The 16,046-nt window shown below is 40.3% G+C and overlaps 1 protein-coding gene across 1 annotated transcript in view; it reads right to left on the bottom strand.

Annotated features, from left to right (window-relative positions):
- The window catches only part of DOCK4 (dedicator of cytokinesis 4), a 534,984-nt gene that overhangs the window by 246,513 nt on the left and 272,425 nt on the right, over nt 1–16,046 (bottom strand). Inside the window, exons 6-7 of the mRNA XM_021715022.1 lie at nt 11,402–11,550; nt 5,837–5,921 (exon numbers count right to left, since the gene is read on the bottom strand). Coding sequence (XP_021570697.1) covers nt 5,837–5,921; nt 11,402–11,550 — 234 coding nt within the window. The remainder of the gene's footprint in view (nt 1–5,836; nt 5,922–11,401; nt 11,551–16,046) is intronic.

Consider the following 16,046-nt stretch of genomic DNA (forward strand, 5'->3'; position numbering starts at 1 on the left):
GAACTATAGGCGCGCGCTACCATGCCCGGCTAGTTTTTTAATTTATTGTAGAGAGGAGGTCTCACCAAGTTGCCCAGGTGGGTCTCAAACTCACGGGTTCAGGCAGTCCACTCACCTCAGCCTCCCAAAGGCGCAGGATTACAGGCTGAGCCACCGAGCCCGGCTATTCAGGGATTTTAACTCCATGATGAAGCCATAGCCTTTGTTGAGGGTTAAGGTTCATAGCCATTTCGACTTAGCCATCTTTTAGAGCCTCCAATTAAAGTTCAATAACGACTGAATTACTGACCAACTTTCCAAGCCAAAATGCCACCCAAATTTACGGTTGTAAACAAAACAGTATGAAATTACCAGAGTTTTTTTCATGCTTTTAACTTTTACTTTGAACAACTTGAAAAGTAAAAGGCAAAAAAAGCTGCAATTAACTAAATTTGTAATCACTGTATACTAAACAGGTACACTGGGTACTTCTCTGTAAAAGTGGAGAGTTAAGTACATTGTTTTTAAAAGTAGACCTCAGCATTGTGGTATGTGTTGGCCATAATTACTAGAAAAAAGTGCCTGGGCTGGGCATGGTGGCTCAAGCCTGTAATCCCAGCACTTTGGGAAGTGGAGGTGAGAGGACTGTCTGAGTTCAGGGGTTCGAGACCAGTCTGAGCAACATAGCAAGACCTTGTCATCACAATAAATAAAAAAATTAGCCAGGTGTGGTGGTGCATACCTCTGGTTCCAGCTACCTGGAAGGCTGAGGTGGAAGGATCCCCTGAGTCCTGCAGGTCAAGACTGCAATGGCTGTGAGCAGTGTGCCACTGCACTCCAGCCTGGGTGACAGAGTGAGACTCTGACTCAAAAAGAAAAAAAAAAAGAAAAAGGAATGGAAAAAGTGCCTGGAGTAAAAGAGTCTGTAGACAGAGGAAAAAAAGAGTAATTTTGCCTTTTTTAAAAAATGAAGCTTGCTCTATTTTATGCACTTAAAATTATTTTTACCATGGAAAAATCAGTAGCATACTTTAGAAAACTATATCTCTAACTAACAAAGGAGACTCCCCCCTGTATTGCTAAGATGTTTATTGATTTACTCAAAAGAGTAACACAGCACAGGCTACTATGAAGAAATGAATGACACCTAATGGCAAGAGTTGCAAAAATAGACATAAAAACCTCATGAAAAGAATGGACCTTAAAGAGGTATCTGCTCTTGACCTAAAATTGTGCAAAGTTCCTGGCATCAGTCATGACATTCACAAAAAACTGAGGGAAAACCTCAGCTCCCTTATTCATGCAAAGAATCCAATAAATCTAGATCAGTGGCTCTCAACCCTGGCTGCACTTTAGAGTCCTCAGGAGAGCTTTTTAAAAAAATACTTATGCCCAGTTCTTATCCCAGAACAATTAAATTAGAATTTCTAGGGGATGGGGGCCCAGAGACTGGTAGTTTTAAAAGCTCCCCAGGTGGTTATAATGGGCAATGAAGGCTGAGAATCACTGATGGGGATGATGTGCAGAGACATGTAAATCACAGCAAACTGAAACATGTATTGTTGCCATCTCTGAGTAAGTATCCTTTGGAACCTTGGGTCTTTGCATGCATCCTACTAACAAGCCTGCCTGATTCTACCCTTCCCACATGTGGCATGGGCCCTCACATCTGGAGCACTCTGGCATTGAATGCTCCACCCCCCCCCCCCCCACCATTCTTCCTGGTCTAGGATGGATTTGGACTAAAGCAGGTTAATTATCACTTGCTAATCTCTTGATAATTCACTACTTTGGGGAACTACTAAAAATATCTCTGTGAAAATACGATTGCAATAACAAAAATTTTTAAAGGCCCATTTACACTTCAAGAACTATAGTTTTGTTGTTCTAAGACAAAAGCAAAAATCCATCTGGACATAATTTATGGTTACAAGGGAATCGGCCAGTTACTCTAAATGTGCTTACAGTTGAACGAGATCTTTGGTTAGGAGAAGACACAGATTCATCCCAAAGATTTATTTAATTGACTCAAATGTTAATCCTCAGATAATGTATTAATTATTTTGGATGAATTGTCTACACTAGGGTTTTTCGACCTCAGTGCTATTGACAATAAGGCTGAATATGTCCTTTGTTGTAAGCATTTGCAAAATGCTGAGCAGCTTTTACTGGCTTTTATCCAGTAGATGCCAGTAGCACCTCTTCCTCTCACCTTCTGTTATGAAAACCAAAAATGTCTTTACAATGCCAACTGTCCCGTGGAAGGTAAAACTGCCTCTGAGAACCACTGTTTTCCATTGAAGAACCACTGGTCTAACACACTAAGGATTGCAAAGCAAGCAGACAACATGATTTATAAAACCACAGAAGGTTCCTAACAAGATACTCCGCAAGCACACATAACCAGATAATCCAGCTAATGAGGTTCTTTTTATGTATAAAAGGACTGAAATCTTGCCTTTGGCACTAAACCAAAATTTCTAAGTGGACATATGTTAACACTATGAGATTTAGCACTTTTACTGCTTAGACGAACATAATTAGGTGAGGAAGATCTGCTAACAGGGCTCTCGAAACACCTAGAGTAAGACTTTTTATCTAATGATTTAATATAAATTTAGTAAGATGCAAACATTTGTATATCAAACATGACACTGGCAGGAAAGAAGATAAGAGAAGCAGCAACAATTAAACATCCTCTCTGTCAGGGCATTTTACTTCCATGCCATGGTCTTTGATCCATATGGGACAATAAATCGCCAAAGAACAACAACAACAAGGGACTGGTGATGGTGCCTCCCAACTCCCCCTGGTGAATTCAATGTGATCAGTCACTTTTATGGTACACAGAGTAAAAGACCAGGGCTACAGGGAATCTGAATATCATTAGGCCAGGGTACAAACAAGAACTTGAAAAAGAAGCTGCCCAAGAAAACCCTTAGGGTTCCCTCCCACTGTGGGAGCTTTTCTGTCCTCTCAATAAATCCTGCTTTAAAAAAAGGAAAGAAAGAAAAGAAATGAAAAGAGAAGAAAAGAAAACATGTTCTTCTGAAGCTTATAATTATTTGAGTTTTTCTTGGGCTCCTGTCTTTGCTTTAAAACAGTAATATGCAACCACCCCTGAGGAAATTAAGTTTTCATGTAAAATTATAATGCATTATTTTCCGCATCTGTAAAATGAAGACTTTGGACTAGGATCTAGGTTGTAAAATACTAAAATACCCCCTGATGTCTTTCCTACCAATGGCAGACATTGTTAATCAATCAGAGCCTAGATGAGACCCCAGTATCTTATCTACACTACTCCAGGAAGCCACCACCAATAAACTAGAATGTTGAAAGAGGTAAAAATCAATTTGCCACCCCACATGTAATGTTAACTGAAAAGAATGGGAACAATATTGCATACACACAGAAATTGAATGAGAGTAAATCAAATATATTTGTGTTAGGCATTAGTTTTATCCAATATTTGACATTCCCAGCTTAATATGGGGGTATGACTATGGAACTTCCAGGAAGGCTCATTAAAGTAGTTAAATCAATGGAGAAGAGTCTATATCCTTCCCACTGCCTGGAGTGCATGTGTGATGGCTAGAACTCTTGCAGTTATATTGCACATTGAGGTGTTCTTGATGGTGGTGCTACTGTATACCAAAAAGATAAAGGTCTGTATCCCTTTTTACACCACAAAGCCACAAACCCAGAAATCCTGGCTTCTAAACTTTCATACTTTAAGAAATAAATTTTTATCATGTCTAAGCTTCTATTGTTTATTTATTTCATGATGCAGCCAAATCTAATTCTGGCATATGGAGTATCAATTATTTTCTTCTATGTTGCCTCTCTCATGCAGCTGAAAATAAAGATGAGAAAGGAATGAAAATCAACTAAATACTTACATGTTTTATTAATATTATCTGTCAAGGAAAAGCATCTTATGTTTATTTCTTAATTAATCATAACAAACATGGAAAAAATTATTTCCCCATCTAGTAGACAAAAAAAAACTGAGGATCTAGCATGCAGCAAGACCACAGAGTGGTAAAAGGAAGAGATGGATTGTAAATGTAGTTGCCTGGAGCCAAACTTCCATGTTCTTTTCAAAATCTTCAAAAACATTGAATAGGTAGCAGAAGATACAGTATACACTCTAAAGCAGCTTAAAGTTGAGTGTGAGATTCTTTTTAAAATAAGAGAAAAAATGATGCTAAATGAGTTAAATAAATGAACAATAGAGACATTACATTAGAGGATGTGACTGACTAAGCTAAGAAGTAGTGATGACTTCCACTTGGAATACTCTTATTTGGTCCTTCTTGCCTCCCTCTGACTGACTTCTGTGTTCTTGCTACATGCTAGATCCTTTGCTTAGCACAGGTATCACGACAGCATGCACCACACAACATCACTCACAAGAAATTCCACAGACAGAAAAAGAAATCCTCTACAGTTGGGTGTGATGTCTCACTCCTGTAATACCAGAACTTTTGAGAGGCAGAGGTGAAAGGATTGTCTGAGTACAGGGATTTGAGACCAGCCTGGGCAACTTAGCAAGACCTCGTCTTTACAATAAATCAATTTAAAAAAATAGCCAGATGTGGTTCCAGCTACTTGGAAGGTTAAGGAGAAAGGATCACCTGAACCCAGCACTTCAAAGCTGTGGTGGCCCTGAGCATGCCACTGCACTTCAGCCTAGGTGACAGAATGAAAATCTGACTTAAAAAAAAATCCTCTACAAAAACAAAATTTATTCCAATGGACACAATGAAGTGCAGATAATCTGATGATTAAGGAAAAATCTTAAAGTGATACTAAGTACTGTCTTCTCAAATCAGACACACGCCCCAATGGATTTACTGAAATTTCCCTCCACATTTTTCAGATATGAATAATCTTCAGGTTAAGAATATCCTGGTATTCTCAGAAAAATACTATAAGCATGGAAAGAAGTTTACAGTAGGCCCAGAAGAGGCAGGACCTTCCAAAAATGGGCCTACTATTTCCAATAGGCACTCCTCCTAGGAACATTATGGTAAGAAGCGGTAGTAATGAAATCAAATAAAATTACAGTAATGAGATCAAGTAAAATTACATTTAGAGTAATGGCCTTTAAAGCCCTCTCCAACCACCTTCTTCATAGAAGTATTTGAGAATACAAGGCTAAATACAAGGCAGATTGACGAGATTTGGGGATGCCAAGCAAAAGACAAAAACAAACAAACAAAAAACTGGACTTTAGCCTACCATGTAACTAGAAAAAACTCAAGTCATAGGTGATACTATCATGGGCAATAAATATGAGCAAATATTTTAGGATTATTAGTGGGATTCAGCACTTTAGAGTGGACTGGGGTCTTAGGGGGAAGGGAGGTATAAGACTAGCAGCTAAAGGCCAGGAGACACTTCCAATGGTTATTGTATATAGTGGTAAAGGTGACAGGTGGAGTGCTAACACACTGGTGACTGACTAGATATGGTTACCTGCCACAACAGGTCACACGTACTTATCTGGAGAAGAGCTAACAGGTCGCACATATTTATCTGTTGTGTATGTGTAATCTGTTAGCACTTCACCAGACAAGGTACAAAGTACAAAGATCTGCAAAAGAATGGAAAACATCTTTGCATTTGCTTCCTCATGCCTGGGAGTGGAGGGCCCACTGGACAGCAACACATCATTCTTAGTGTCTCAGTACCGCACTTGGGGCATGGTCACCTCAGCTCTCAATTCTCTTTACTCGCTCCAAATTAAGCCTGGAACATCTTGTTCTTACAAAATCAAGCAAGTATGAAGACTGCCATGGAAACCATAAAATAAGCAGTGAGGCTGTGAGCCAAGGTTTCCTGTACCTACCAATCGGTAGAGCTCAGTAATGCTGATGTCCTCGGGATCCACCATTGCATACTCCTTCCGAGGCACCAGGTCCAGTCCTAGTTGTCTAGAAAACAAATTGCAAAAGTTTGGAGAACAAGTCAGATCCATGAAAGTTACTAAAAATAATTAGTTTCAGCACTACCTTGAAATTAGGTCTATCACTCACCATGCTTCTCCCATTCATATTTTCTACCTTGTATGACTTATTATCACTATTGGGGTAGACAAAGTAACTAGGTTGGGCACCGGGCATAGCTTGAGAAACAAAAGATGACAAAGGTAGGCAAATCCAGGAAGGATGGGTTGGCACTCTTTGGGGAGTTTTCCCGCCATCAGGGTCCTTGACACTACCTGGTGTGGATCCTTCAGCACCTTACAAGCTATCACCAGAGAGGGCCTTCTACACTGACGTAGAATGGAAACTGGAGCTAGACATATTTTGGTTCTGGAAATCAGAGTTGAGGAGAGAGAAGTTTGGCCTCCAGGATGTGACCTAGCACCAAAATACCTAGCTAAGCCAAGAGATAACATGTTTCCAATATGAATCTCCGGCAACTTGAGCAAGGTCCTCATTCATGGCAAGTTCAAGGTCAGTCATTAGAAGAAACTTAGTAAAGACAGGGAACAGAAATGGGAGTAGCACAGTTTTAGGCCTGTGCTGGCATAATAGTGTAACCCCTTATGTCAGATTTCATTGTGGCTAACATGTGGCTTGCTGTGCTGAGTATTATATCCAGCCTCAGAGGGACCAAGTGTGGTAATTGATTTGTGAGGTCTTACCATGGGCAGGGAAAAGTGAGTCTAACTCTGTTCTGGTCAGTTTCCCTCCAGTGACCTTGGTAATATACTCCCTTCCAGAGCACCCACTGTACAATGCTGATACCAATGTCACATGATTTTGTTCATCTCCTTAACCATTCCAGGCTTCACAATGCCTTTGTAATGCCTTATGGGTCAAGGTCAAGATACCCTTTCTCTAGCAGACTCCCTTCACTAAGCACACTCTAGGTCTCATGCTTAGCTCTCTGAGGATTACTGGTTCTGCATCCCTTTCACATCATCACTCTAACATGGAAGGCTTCTGGCATTGTACTTCCAATTACTGAATCACAGTTTTCTTACTTTTGAATAAAGAAAAAATCTGGAATTCTTCCATGCCCTCCCCAAAAAACCCATTAAGGTTTCCTGAGTAAAATGTATTAATTTGGCACCTACTTCAAGCCAGGCACTGCCCCCACCACCCTGAGGGATATTTGTTCTTAAGAAGATGAGAAAACTGTCACCTTCTTGACAGCAGGAGCTGTCTTTCAGATACTAAAACAGTTTCTCAGTTTTCCTAAACGATGTTTCTCTTTGAGAAACTAAAAAAAAGTCACACACCCATTCTTTAATTTTAGTAGAATTTCCAAATCACAACAAGCACTGTGATTTGTTTTCAAAACACCCCTCCCCTCCACTGCTGCATCTCACCAGGGATTCTGATAGGGTCTGTTCTCCATCCTCCATCGCCTCCCCAAGAGAACCACTGCACTACAATGTAAGACATCATTTGACACTAGGTCAATATTAATGATGAAAAGATCATTTAGCAAAGGAAAAAGGATATAAAAACACGTATGAATCCTTACTTTCAACAAGAAGTTGCTCTACCCACATTCTCTGCTGGGAGAGGCAGGAGCAGATGGGGACAGTCATCTGATCCTCCTCCGTTCCCAAGCCATACCTGACTGGCCCATGGATAAGTACCTGACCTAAGGTCAAATAACCAATGAACTGGCCAGCAGCTAGAGAGGCTGGTATAAAACACTCAGTCTAAAGAGGAGCAATGGATATTGTCTGTCAATAAGCACCCTTCCTTGAGAATTTGAACTTGGAAATTCAGATATCAGCCATTTTGGCATGAAGAAGACAAGCTATGTGAAGGGGCATCATTGCAGAACGAGTCAGTAAAGATCAACTCCAACTGCAGGGTTTCTGGGACCTGCCCCTCCTCCACCAAAACCTGCGATTAGCAAGTCACTTTCTCCCATTGGCTTGATTGTTTAACTTCTGCTGGCTTCTGGGAGCCCAGACTGCTTGAAGAAAGTCTTATTTGTTTCTATTTGGTTTAGATACATCATTATGATAAACCTCCCTCTGTGAGAGACTCCATAGCTCAGAGAACAGAATCAGGGCAGTGCTTTACAAAGACTAAGGAGAAATGAAGCAAGTTGGGGAGAGACAAGCTGAGTGAGGCGAGATCTTGCAGGATCTGGGAAGGCAGGGGTTGGACTAGGGGAGAAGGTCAAGTTTTATATGAACTCAGTCACTAAATTACTCTGTGACATCAGGAAGAAAGGATGAATTGATTCTACCTCCTGTATCATCTTAGCAGGAAAGTCAAAGGTCATCATAGGATTCTGTGGGCAACAGAAATGTGGACCATTATTTTTATGCTGTCTGAGGCTTGCAGGTGAGAACAGCACTTTTGCTGGCTCCATTAGGGAACAACATGGATCAGCTCTGCCTCTCACACGCAGAGGGCTTCTCTTCATTGCTCTTCAACAGTTTGATACACAGCTTGAGGTGAAACACATGCTTTTTTTTTTTTTAAGTTGGAGTCTCACCCTGTTGCCCCGGCTGAGTGCAATGTCATGCTCAGGGGCACCCCAGCATTGACCCACTGGGCTCAGGCGATCCTTCTGTCTCAGGCTTCCAAGTAACCAAAACTACAGGCGTGTGCTACCACACCCAGCTAAATTTTTTTAATTTATTGTAGAGATGAGGTCTCTCCAAATTGCCCAGGTTGTTCTCGTATCCGTGGGCTCAGGCAATCCCCTCACCTAGGTCTCCCAAAGTGCTGGGATTACAGGCTTGAGCCACCACACCTGACCAACACATTCTTAAATTATGTTCATCTAGAGAGTTACGTGCTGACAGATAATTTTGCAGGGCAATTTGATCTTATTTAACAGGGAAGATAATTATCTTAATCTGCTCTCCATTGAGCACTATTCAACATGAAAACAAATTTATACTTGAAAGAATAAGGTAAATGCATACACTCTAGGCTGTAAGTTGTTTTTGAATAAGCGGTCAAAGAAATTCAAAGAAAACAGAGAGCTCGGAAAATTCATGAAGTTGCGGATGATCTAAATAAATTATACTGCTCATCTTCATGCATCAATGTTTTACCAACTTATCATAAATTAGCCACAGAACTGCCTGAAGTACAATTTCAAACTTGCATCAGTCAAAAACTGAGTCCTGATTCAGTCATAATTAATGTTTTTCCTTCCTGTCCCTTTTCATTCAGCCATTATCTTCCTTCATAAAATGGAAAAAAAAATATCATTTTCTCGCCTGCTCTACATTCCTAAGTTAGTTTTGATAAGCCACCTTCGTCCAATGTTCTTCCTGTTTACAAATTAGTCATTTATCTTTCATCTTTATTTTAGATTCATAAGGTACGTGTGTGTTCGTTACATACAGACACACTGCTTAGTGGTAGGGATTATGTCTCAGGTGGCCTATTCCCCAGACAGTGAACACTGTACCCCATAGGTAATTTCTGAATCCTAATACCCCTCTCCCCTCCCCTCTTATTGGTGTCCCTAGTACCTATTATTTCCATCTTTGTGATCATTTAGCTCCTGCATATGAGTGAGAATGGGTGGAGTTTGGTTTTCTGTTTCTGAGTCAGTACACCTAGGGTGATGATCTCCAGTTCTGTCCATATTGCTGCAAAGGACATGATTTCATTCTTTTTTATGGCTGCCAAACTAGTCCTTTAAATGAAGACCAGCATAATGACTAACAGTCAATAATTCAGAGAAACTTCGAAGGTTTTTCAAAATGATAAAGAAATATGCGAAAGGCAGGCAGCACAGGCCAGTCACCAACAGCCTTGAAAGCTACTCTTCTTGGTCTCACCCCAGCTTACACAGCTGGACTGCAAACTCAGTGCAAATGGTTTGCTAGCCTGATCTACCAGGAGGTGCTGTGTGTATATATATATATTTTTTATTATAAAGATGTGGGGTAAAATTCAGGGTTAGGTATACAAACGTTGATTATGCAGGTACCCTTGTTGATGAGGTATGCCCCTCCCTCCCCTAGCAGTTTCCCTCAACTGCCAATCCCATCCCCCCTCCCCTGACAGTTTCCCATTACTGCCAAATGCTTTCTTATAGTATTATAATTGTTCAAGGTCCGCTTATGAGTGAGAACATATGGTACTCTGTTCTTTGTTTCTGTGATAGATCACTTTTAAATATGTCATCGTGGAGCTGAGGGGGCCCTGGAACCTTCTCTAGTCCTTCTGCAGATGAGGAACTGATATCAAGAAGATTTCATGAATTTGTTTCGTGTCTTAAAGAAGAGCTCCCAGTCCAAGCTCTTGCTACCACACCTGCACCTGTTTTATTTCTAACAGGTAAAGACATTGGTCTATCCTATTCATTGCCTGTAAAGAGATAAATGGTACATCGTGTTCAACAAAATACCAGAAGTACTCTGGGTGAGATGAAGGCGTAAAATCTGTTAACTGCTCCATGTATTCATAACTGTAGAATGTATGCAATGCCTTGCAGGAATCAAACCCGCCTTCTGACAGTGACTGTAAGGGTTAGAGGAAGCAGCATTCTGGTTTTAAATCAGTTTTTCCAGATTCAGTAAGAGGCAACTTTAACCCTGGCTCACTTCCTACCATTTTCTCTTCTTCGGTCTAGTTATTCATTTATTTATTTATTTTCTCTTGCCCCAATATCCTTTGAAGTTCCAAAACACAGGGAGATTTGGGAAGAAGAAAGGAAGAGACAAAATAGTCATGTAGGATACTAAGGAACCACTTCATTGCCTTAAACTGAAGCCTTATGCAACCCTAGGATGCCAGTCAAAGTTGGCTTATTCTAACTTCTTACTCCTATATTAGTATTTCTACTTAGCACAATATCAGCCTTGGTCAGAGATTTCAGTGATTAGATTTACTATTTAAGTGCCTGGCTCATACTTTAAATTAGTCATTTACAGTTTTATTTAAAAGTAAATCTCAGTCAAGAACAGCTTTTTACTGAATTCTCCCAAACAGCTCCTCAAAGTGGCTAATGTGTATGCACAGGACTGATCCTAGCAATAATAAAAGGTCCCACCAGTGCACTTGTCATAAGACTTTTTAACAGAAGCTGTTAACATTAGTGTTTCCCTCTGGATTACACTGGTGATCTATTACCACGATATGGAAGAGGTATATTTTAAAAGCAAATACAATGTCAACGCTAAAGCCCATCTGAAAATAAGATCCATTTTAGCCAGAAGCCATAGCTAATTAATCCCTGTGAACATTTCACACCATAAGACCACACTGGGCACTAGAGAACTAACAACATCTCAGCTCCCACACCCGGCAGAGAGGAAGGGGTCCCGACTCTATCAGCGACAGTTCACACTGTGCCTCCATTGGGGGAAGACTGGAAAAATCCACAGGACTGCTTCCGAGTGATATTACCACGTCCTGACTCATGCCTGTGTCACTTCCTTTGCTGCCCTGCGATGGTAGGTACTTACTCATTGCCCCAGTCGAGGCGGGCAGTGATGTGGCGCTTCACGTCCTTCATCCTGTCGTGGGTGAGGTGGCCCACCAGCACTTGCCGCCGCAGGTCCAGGATTTCATTCATGATGTGCCACAGCCGGTGGAAGAGATCACCTTCATTTCTCTACGAAATATGCAAACGTAAAGATCTGGCAGTCAGTCTCCATACTGAGTTGTGGGGTAACGGAAGAAGAAAGGGAAGGAGGCACCTCCTGGTTGCCCTCCATCTGTATCTGTATCTGCAGACAGATTTTTATTTATTTATCTGTGTATTTGTTTATTGGGTCGGGGTCTCACTCTGTTGTCCAGGCTGGAGTGCAGTGGCATACTTCTGGCTCACCGCAGCCTGGACTTCCTGGGCTCAGGTGATGCTTCCGCCTCAGCCTCCCAAGTAGCTGGGACCACAGTGAGTGCCTCCTTGCTCGGCTAATTTTTTAAAATTTTTAGTAGAGACGGGATCTCAAACTCTTGGCTTCAAGTAATCCTCCCAACTTCGCCTCCCAACGTGTTGGGATTACAGGTGTGAGCCACTGTGCCAACCTATATTCTCCTTTAATAGATAAATTCTTCCCTCACTGTCCTCAAACACACCCACTGCCCTCTCTATACATTTCTATCCATCCAAGTTTCACAATGCTACTCTCCTGTCCAAGATTGCCACTTCATCACTTCCCAGACTCCTCAACATCCACACTGTGCTCTTGTTTCTGGCTACACCTTCACAACTGGAGCTTGGTGCAGTCTCCATCCTTTTTGCATGCTGCCTCCCTATCTACTTCGAGTGTTCCTTTCTTTAAGCTATAAATTCTCCTACAAGGCTTGGCCCAACTCTTACCTCCATTAGGAAAACTCCCTGACAACTCTTGCTCACATTCTTTCCTCCCTTCTCTGAACCAGGACTGCATGCAGCTAAAACTGGTGAAACGGAAAACATTGTTTTCCAATTATTGCTTGCATGTGAGTCTTAATGCTTTATTGGATTCTGCAATCAGAAGTTGGGCACACAAACCCTTTCGATGATGTCTGTGCAATGCTCTTAACTAGTCAGTATTTAGACCTTAAATAAAAACATGATGCTTTTTTTTTTTTTTTTTTTTTACTTTTAAAACAAACATGGAAAGTCAAGGAAATCTCCTGTGAAATTCATTAAGCTATGTGGCTTAGCAGAAAGACGACAAGTAACAACCCTGGCTTCCAATCCTAGTGTTGTCACCAAGTTTTATAGACTTTGAATAAGAGTTCTGTCATCTGTCAATGGGCAGTACTATCTTCCCACAAAGCCATTTTTGCAGATTAGTGATAATGAGAGCACTATGGAGAGAGCAGACTTAGAGCCAAACGACTTAACTCTGAATTCCAGTTTTGCCATTTGCTGACTTTGGCAGTTTATTAACCTCTTTGTGCTTGTTTTCTCATCTGTAAAACGGTTATCACAGTACCTACCTCTTGGGGTTATTCTGAGGATTAATGAGTTATTAAAACTCTGAGAACAATTCATGGCCTAGAATAAAGCTCATGTAAGTATTAGCTCTTCCTAGTACTTGTTTTGGGCCTGTCCAAAATGAGCTCTTTCCAATTACTATTTCTTTGTCCAAACCAAAATATATATCTTTCCCTGGAGACATTAGAGTAAAACTTATATAAGAGTGTACCCTTCATCTTTCTTAACCAGAAGTTATGCTTTCACTTTCTCCAAAAATTATTAGTGGACTACATGAATAGTGATAGGGAAGTATTGAGGCTTCTATCCATCTCCAGTCCACTACAACTATAAACTGCCAGAAAGATCAAGTTCTGTGTGATGGGTAAAGACTTTCAGTCATAACACATTTTTTTTAATTTTAAAAAGTAGTGACGTGTTATCTGCTTTTTCAGTACTTAGTGTCTTAAACCGTTTTCACGTACTGTGCAGGTCAAACAATTTGCCAGAGGAACAGAAAGCATTCTCCAGGATGCCATCCCTGATCTTCTCAATATAAATAATCGTGCTTTTCTCTCAACCCCTACAGCACTCTATTGAACCTATTCTTCTACTGCTTTTCTCCCATACTCATGATATACAGTCCCATACAAGTCACTACAAGGGAACTGGAACACAATACTCTTGTAATTAACTGCTCAGTGCTATAAGCGACCAGCCACAATGGATATTAAGCAGCCGACCACAATGGCTGTCTGCCTTGTGTAACCCTAGCAGCTGGAGAATGAATGAATGGTTTGATTTAAAGGTGTTTTTTTTGTGTGTGTGGATCTCAGAAGTAGGTTCTGTTTAGGTCATACAAAAGAGTAAGCAGGAGAAAGATCCAGAAAGACATGAGGAAGTGATAGAAAGGAAAATGTCCACTCAAGTCTAAAAAATTACATAAGGAAATTATAAAACAAGTCCTATCTCATACAGCATAAGAGATGGTCAGCACTCTCTTGAACTGACTGTCACAGTGAGAAAGTCATGTGCTTGCTCTTGGGGAGGGCATTCTGCAGTTGTTTAGTAGAATTGATTTGATTTTCTATGCAGTCATGTCTGGTACTTAAGATTAAGAGAACACTAAAATAAGAAGGAAGCAGAATCCTTCAGAAAACTGAAAACCAGCTGGTCAGCTCTCCCTTTAGGGAAAAAAAGGTGAGGGGACACGAAATACTGCAGGCCTGGCCAGCAAACCTGCTCCATTAGTATAAGAAAAAAGTATTTATCTGAGTGGACATTTAGTCATAAAATTATAATTCTTTCAAAACTGGGTAGTTATGAAACCTATAAAGAAATACAAAAAATGCTTTTGATTTAGTGCTAAATAAAAAAGGTAGAATACAATATTAAACTCTTGGAATAAAACAATATTTAGAAATTTCTGCAATATATCAGAAATGAACAAAAACTTAACTGGGAGTATTTTAGTGTTTCAGAGAATGGGTAAGTTTTATTTGCCTTAAAATAAAATCAGGCCAGGCATGGTGGCTCTCACCTGTAATCCCAGCACTATAGGAGCTTGAGGCAGGTGGATTGCTTGAGCCCAAGAGTTTATGACCAGCCTGGGCAACATAGCAAGACCTCGTCTCTAAAAAAATATTAAAAAAAAAAATTAGCTGACACAGTGGTGCACATTTGTAGTCCTAGCTACTCAGGAAACTGAGGTGGAAGGATCACCTAAGTCTAGAAGGTTGAGGCTTCAGTGAACAGAGATTGTGCCACTGCATTCCAGCTAGGGTAACAGAGTGAGACTCTGACTCAAAAAAAAAAAAAAAAGAAAGAAAGAAAGAAAGAAAAAAGAAAAGAGTACAGGTTTTGGTGGCAGCAGACCTAGATTTAGACTCAGGCTTTACCACTTAGCGTGAGACCCTGGGTAAATGATGGTTGATAAGATTCAAGAATAAAACCTACCCAGCAGAGTCCCAAAGAAGAGAGATGTAAATATCTATCTCATAGCCTGCACAAAAGTACTCAGCAAAAGACTGCTGCTATATTTCTCCTAAACTTTTTCGTGGTTATGTTACTAAAATTTTATTAAGTGGCATTTTTAAAGAACATTATTTAGGTCTCTACTAATGCTATTTAAAAGAGCAACTAACATTTCTCAAGCATTCATCATATGTTTTTATGCTAAGTGGTCTCATATACAGCTTACAATTTGCAAAATATTACCTTCAAACATCTTCTACTGGAGAAGCTAGGTAACTTAAAACTGTTGGAAAAGTGGGAGGCCGAGGCGAGACGATTGCTTGAGTTCAGGAGTTTGAGACCAGCCTGGGCAACTTGGTGAGATCTCGTCTCCACAATAAGTAAAAAAATAAGCCAGCCATGGTAGCTTGCACCTGTAGTTCCAGTTACTTGGAAGGGTGAGGCAAAAGGATCACCTGAGCCCGGCAGGTCGAGGTTGCGGTGGTCATGAGCCTGTCACTACACCATTCCAGCCTAGGTGACAGATTGAGACTTTAACTCAAAAAAACCCAAAAAACCCCCCAAAAAACCCCCAAAACTGTTGGAAAAGAGAATGAACAATACCCTAGATACACTCAAGCATGATGAACTGAAACCAAAACATTTGGAAAAAAGATTTATATCAAAAAAAGAGAAAACATAGCATGTAACATGGCCAAGGTAACCAATGTAAAAAATCTAGCATCTCTGGGCTAACCTTTATGTTTGCTACTAATATAAATGACTACCATTCAGTATCCAGGAAAGCATTTAGGCAATTCTCTCTCTCTTTCTTTCCTCAGAAGACTAAGAGAGACGGTTACTTCTAGAGTTTACAGCACATAGATTTTCAAACCAGCCAAGTCTGTCTCCAAAATAGATACTCACAGTCTCAAAAGCAGGTAAAAATAGCTAGATAAGGCAGAGTCAAGAGGAAATTCAACTTTGTTGCTCACTAGCAGCTATAAAAAAGGAAAAGTGTTGGTGTTATACTCAACTAATGGACAACAGTTATTTTTATAACTCTCTTATGTTAGGTATTTAGGATACAGTGGTTTGAACATTTCAAATAGTTTCTTTACCCATGTTAGTGTCATGTACAATGTTACTTGAAGTGAAATAATGCTTGGATTTAATTCTTTCCAACAAAAATTAAAACAAAAATCTTAAAAGACCTGTATCCCCTTTGCACTTTCCTACCACAGAGT

The sequence above is a fragment of the Carlito syrichta genome, unplaced genomic scaffold, assembly GCF_000164805.1.
Source record: "Carlito syrichta isolate Samal-C Ts95f unplaced genomic scaffold, Tarsius_syrichta-2.0.1 Scaffold306577, whole genome shotgun sequence".
Taxonomy (NCBI): domain Eukaryota; kingdom Metazoa; phylum Chordata; class Mammalia; order Primates; family Tarsiidae; genus Carlito; species Carlito syrichta.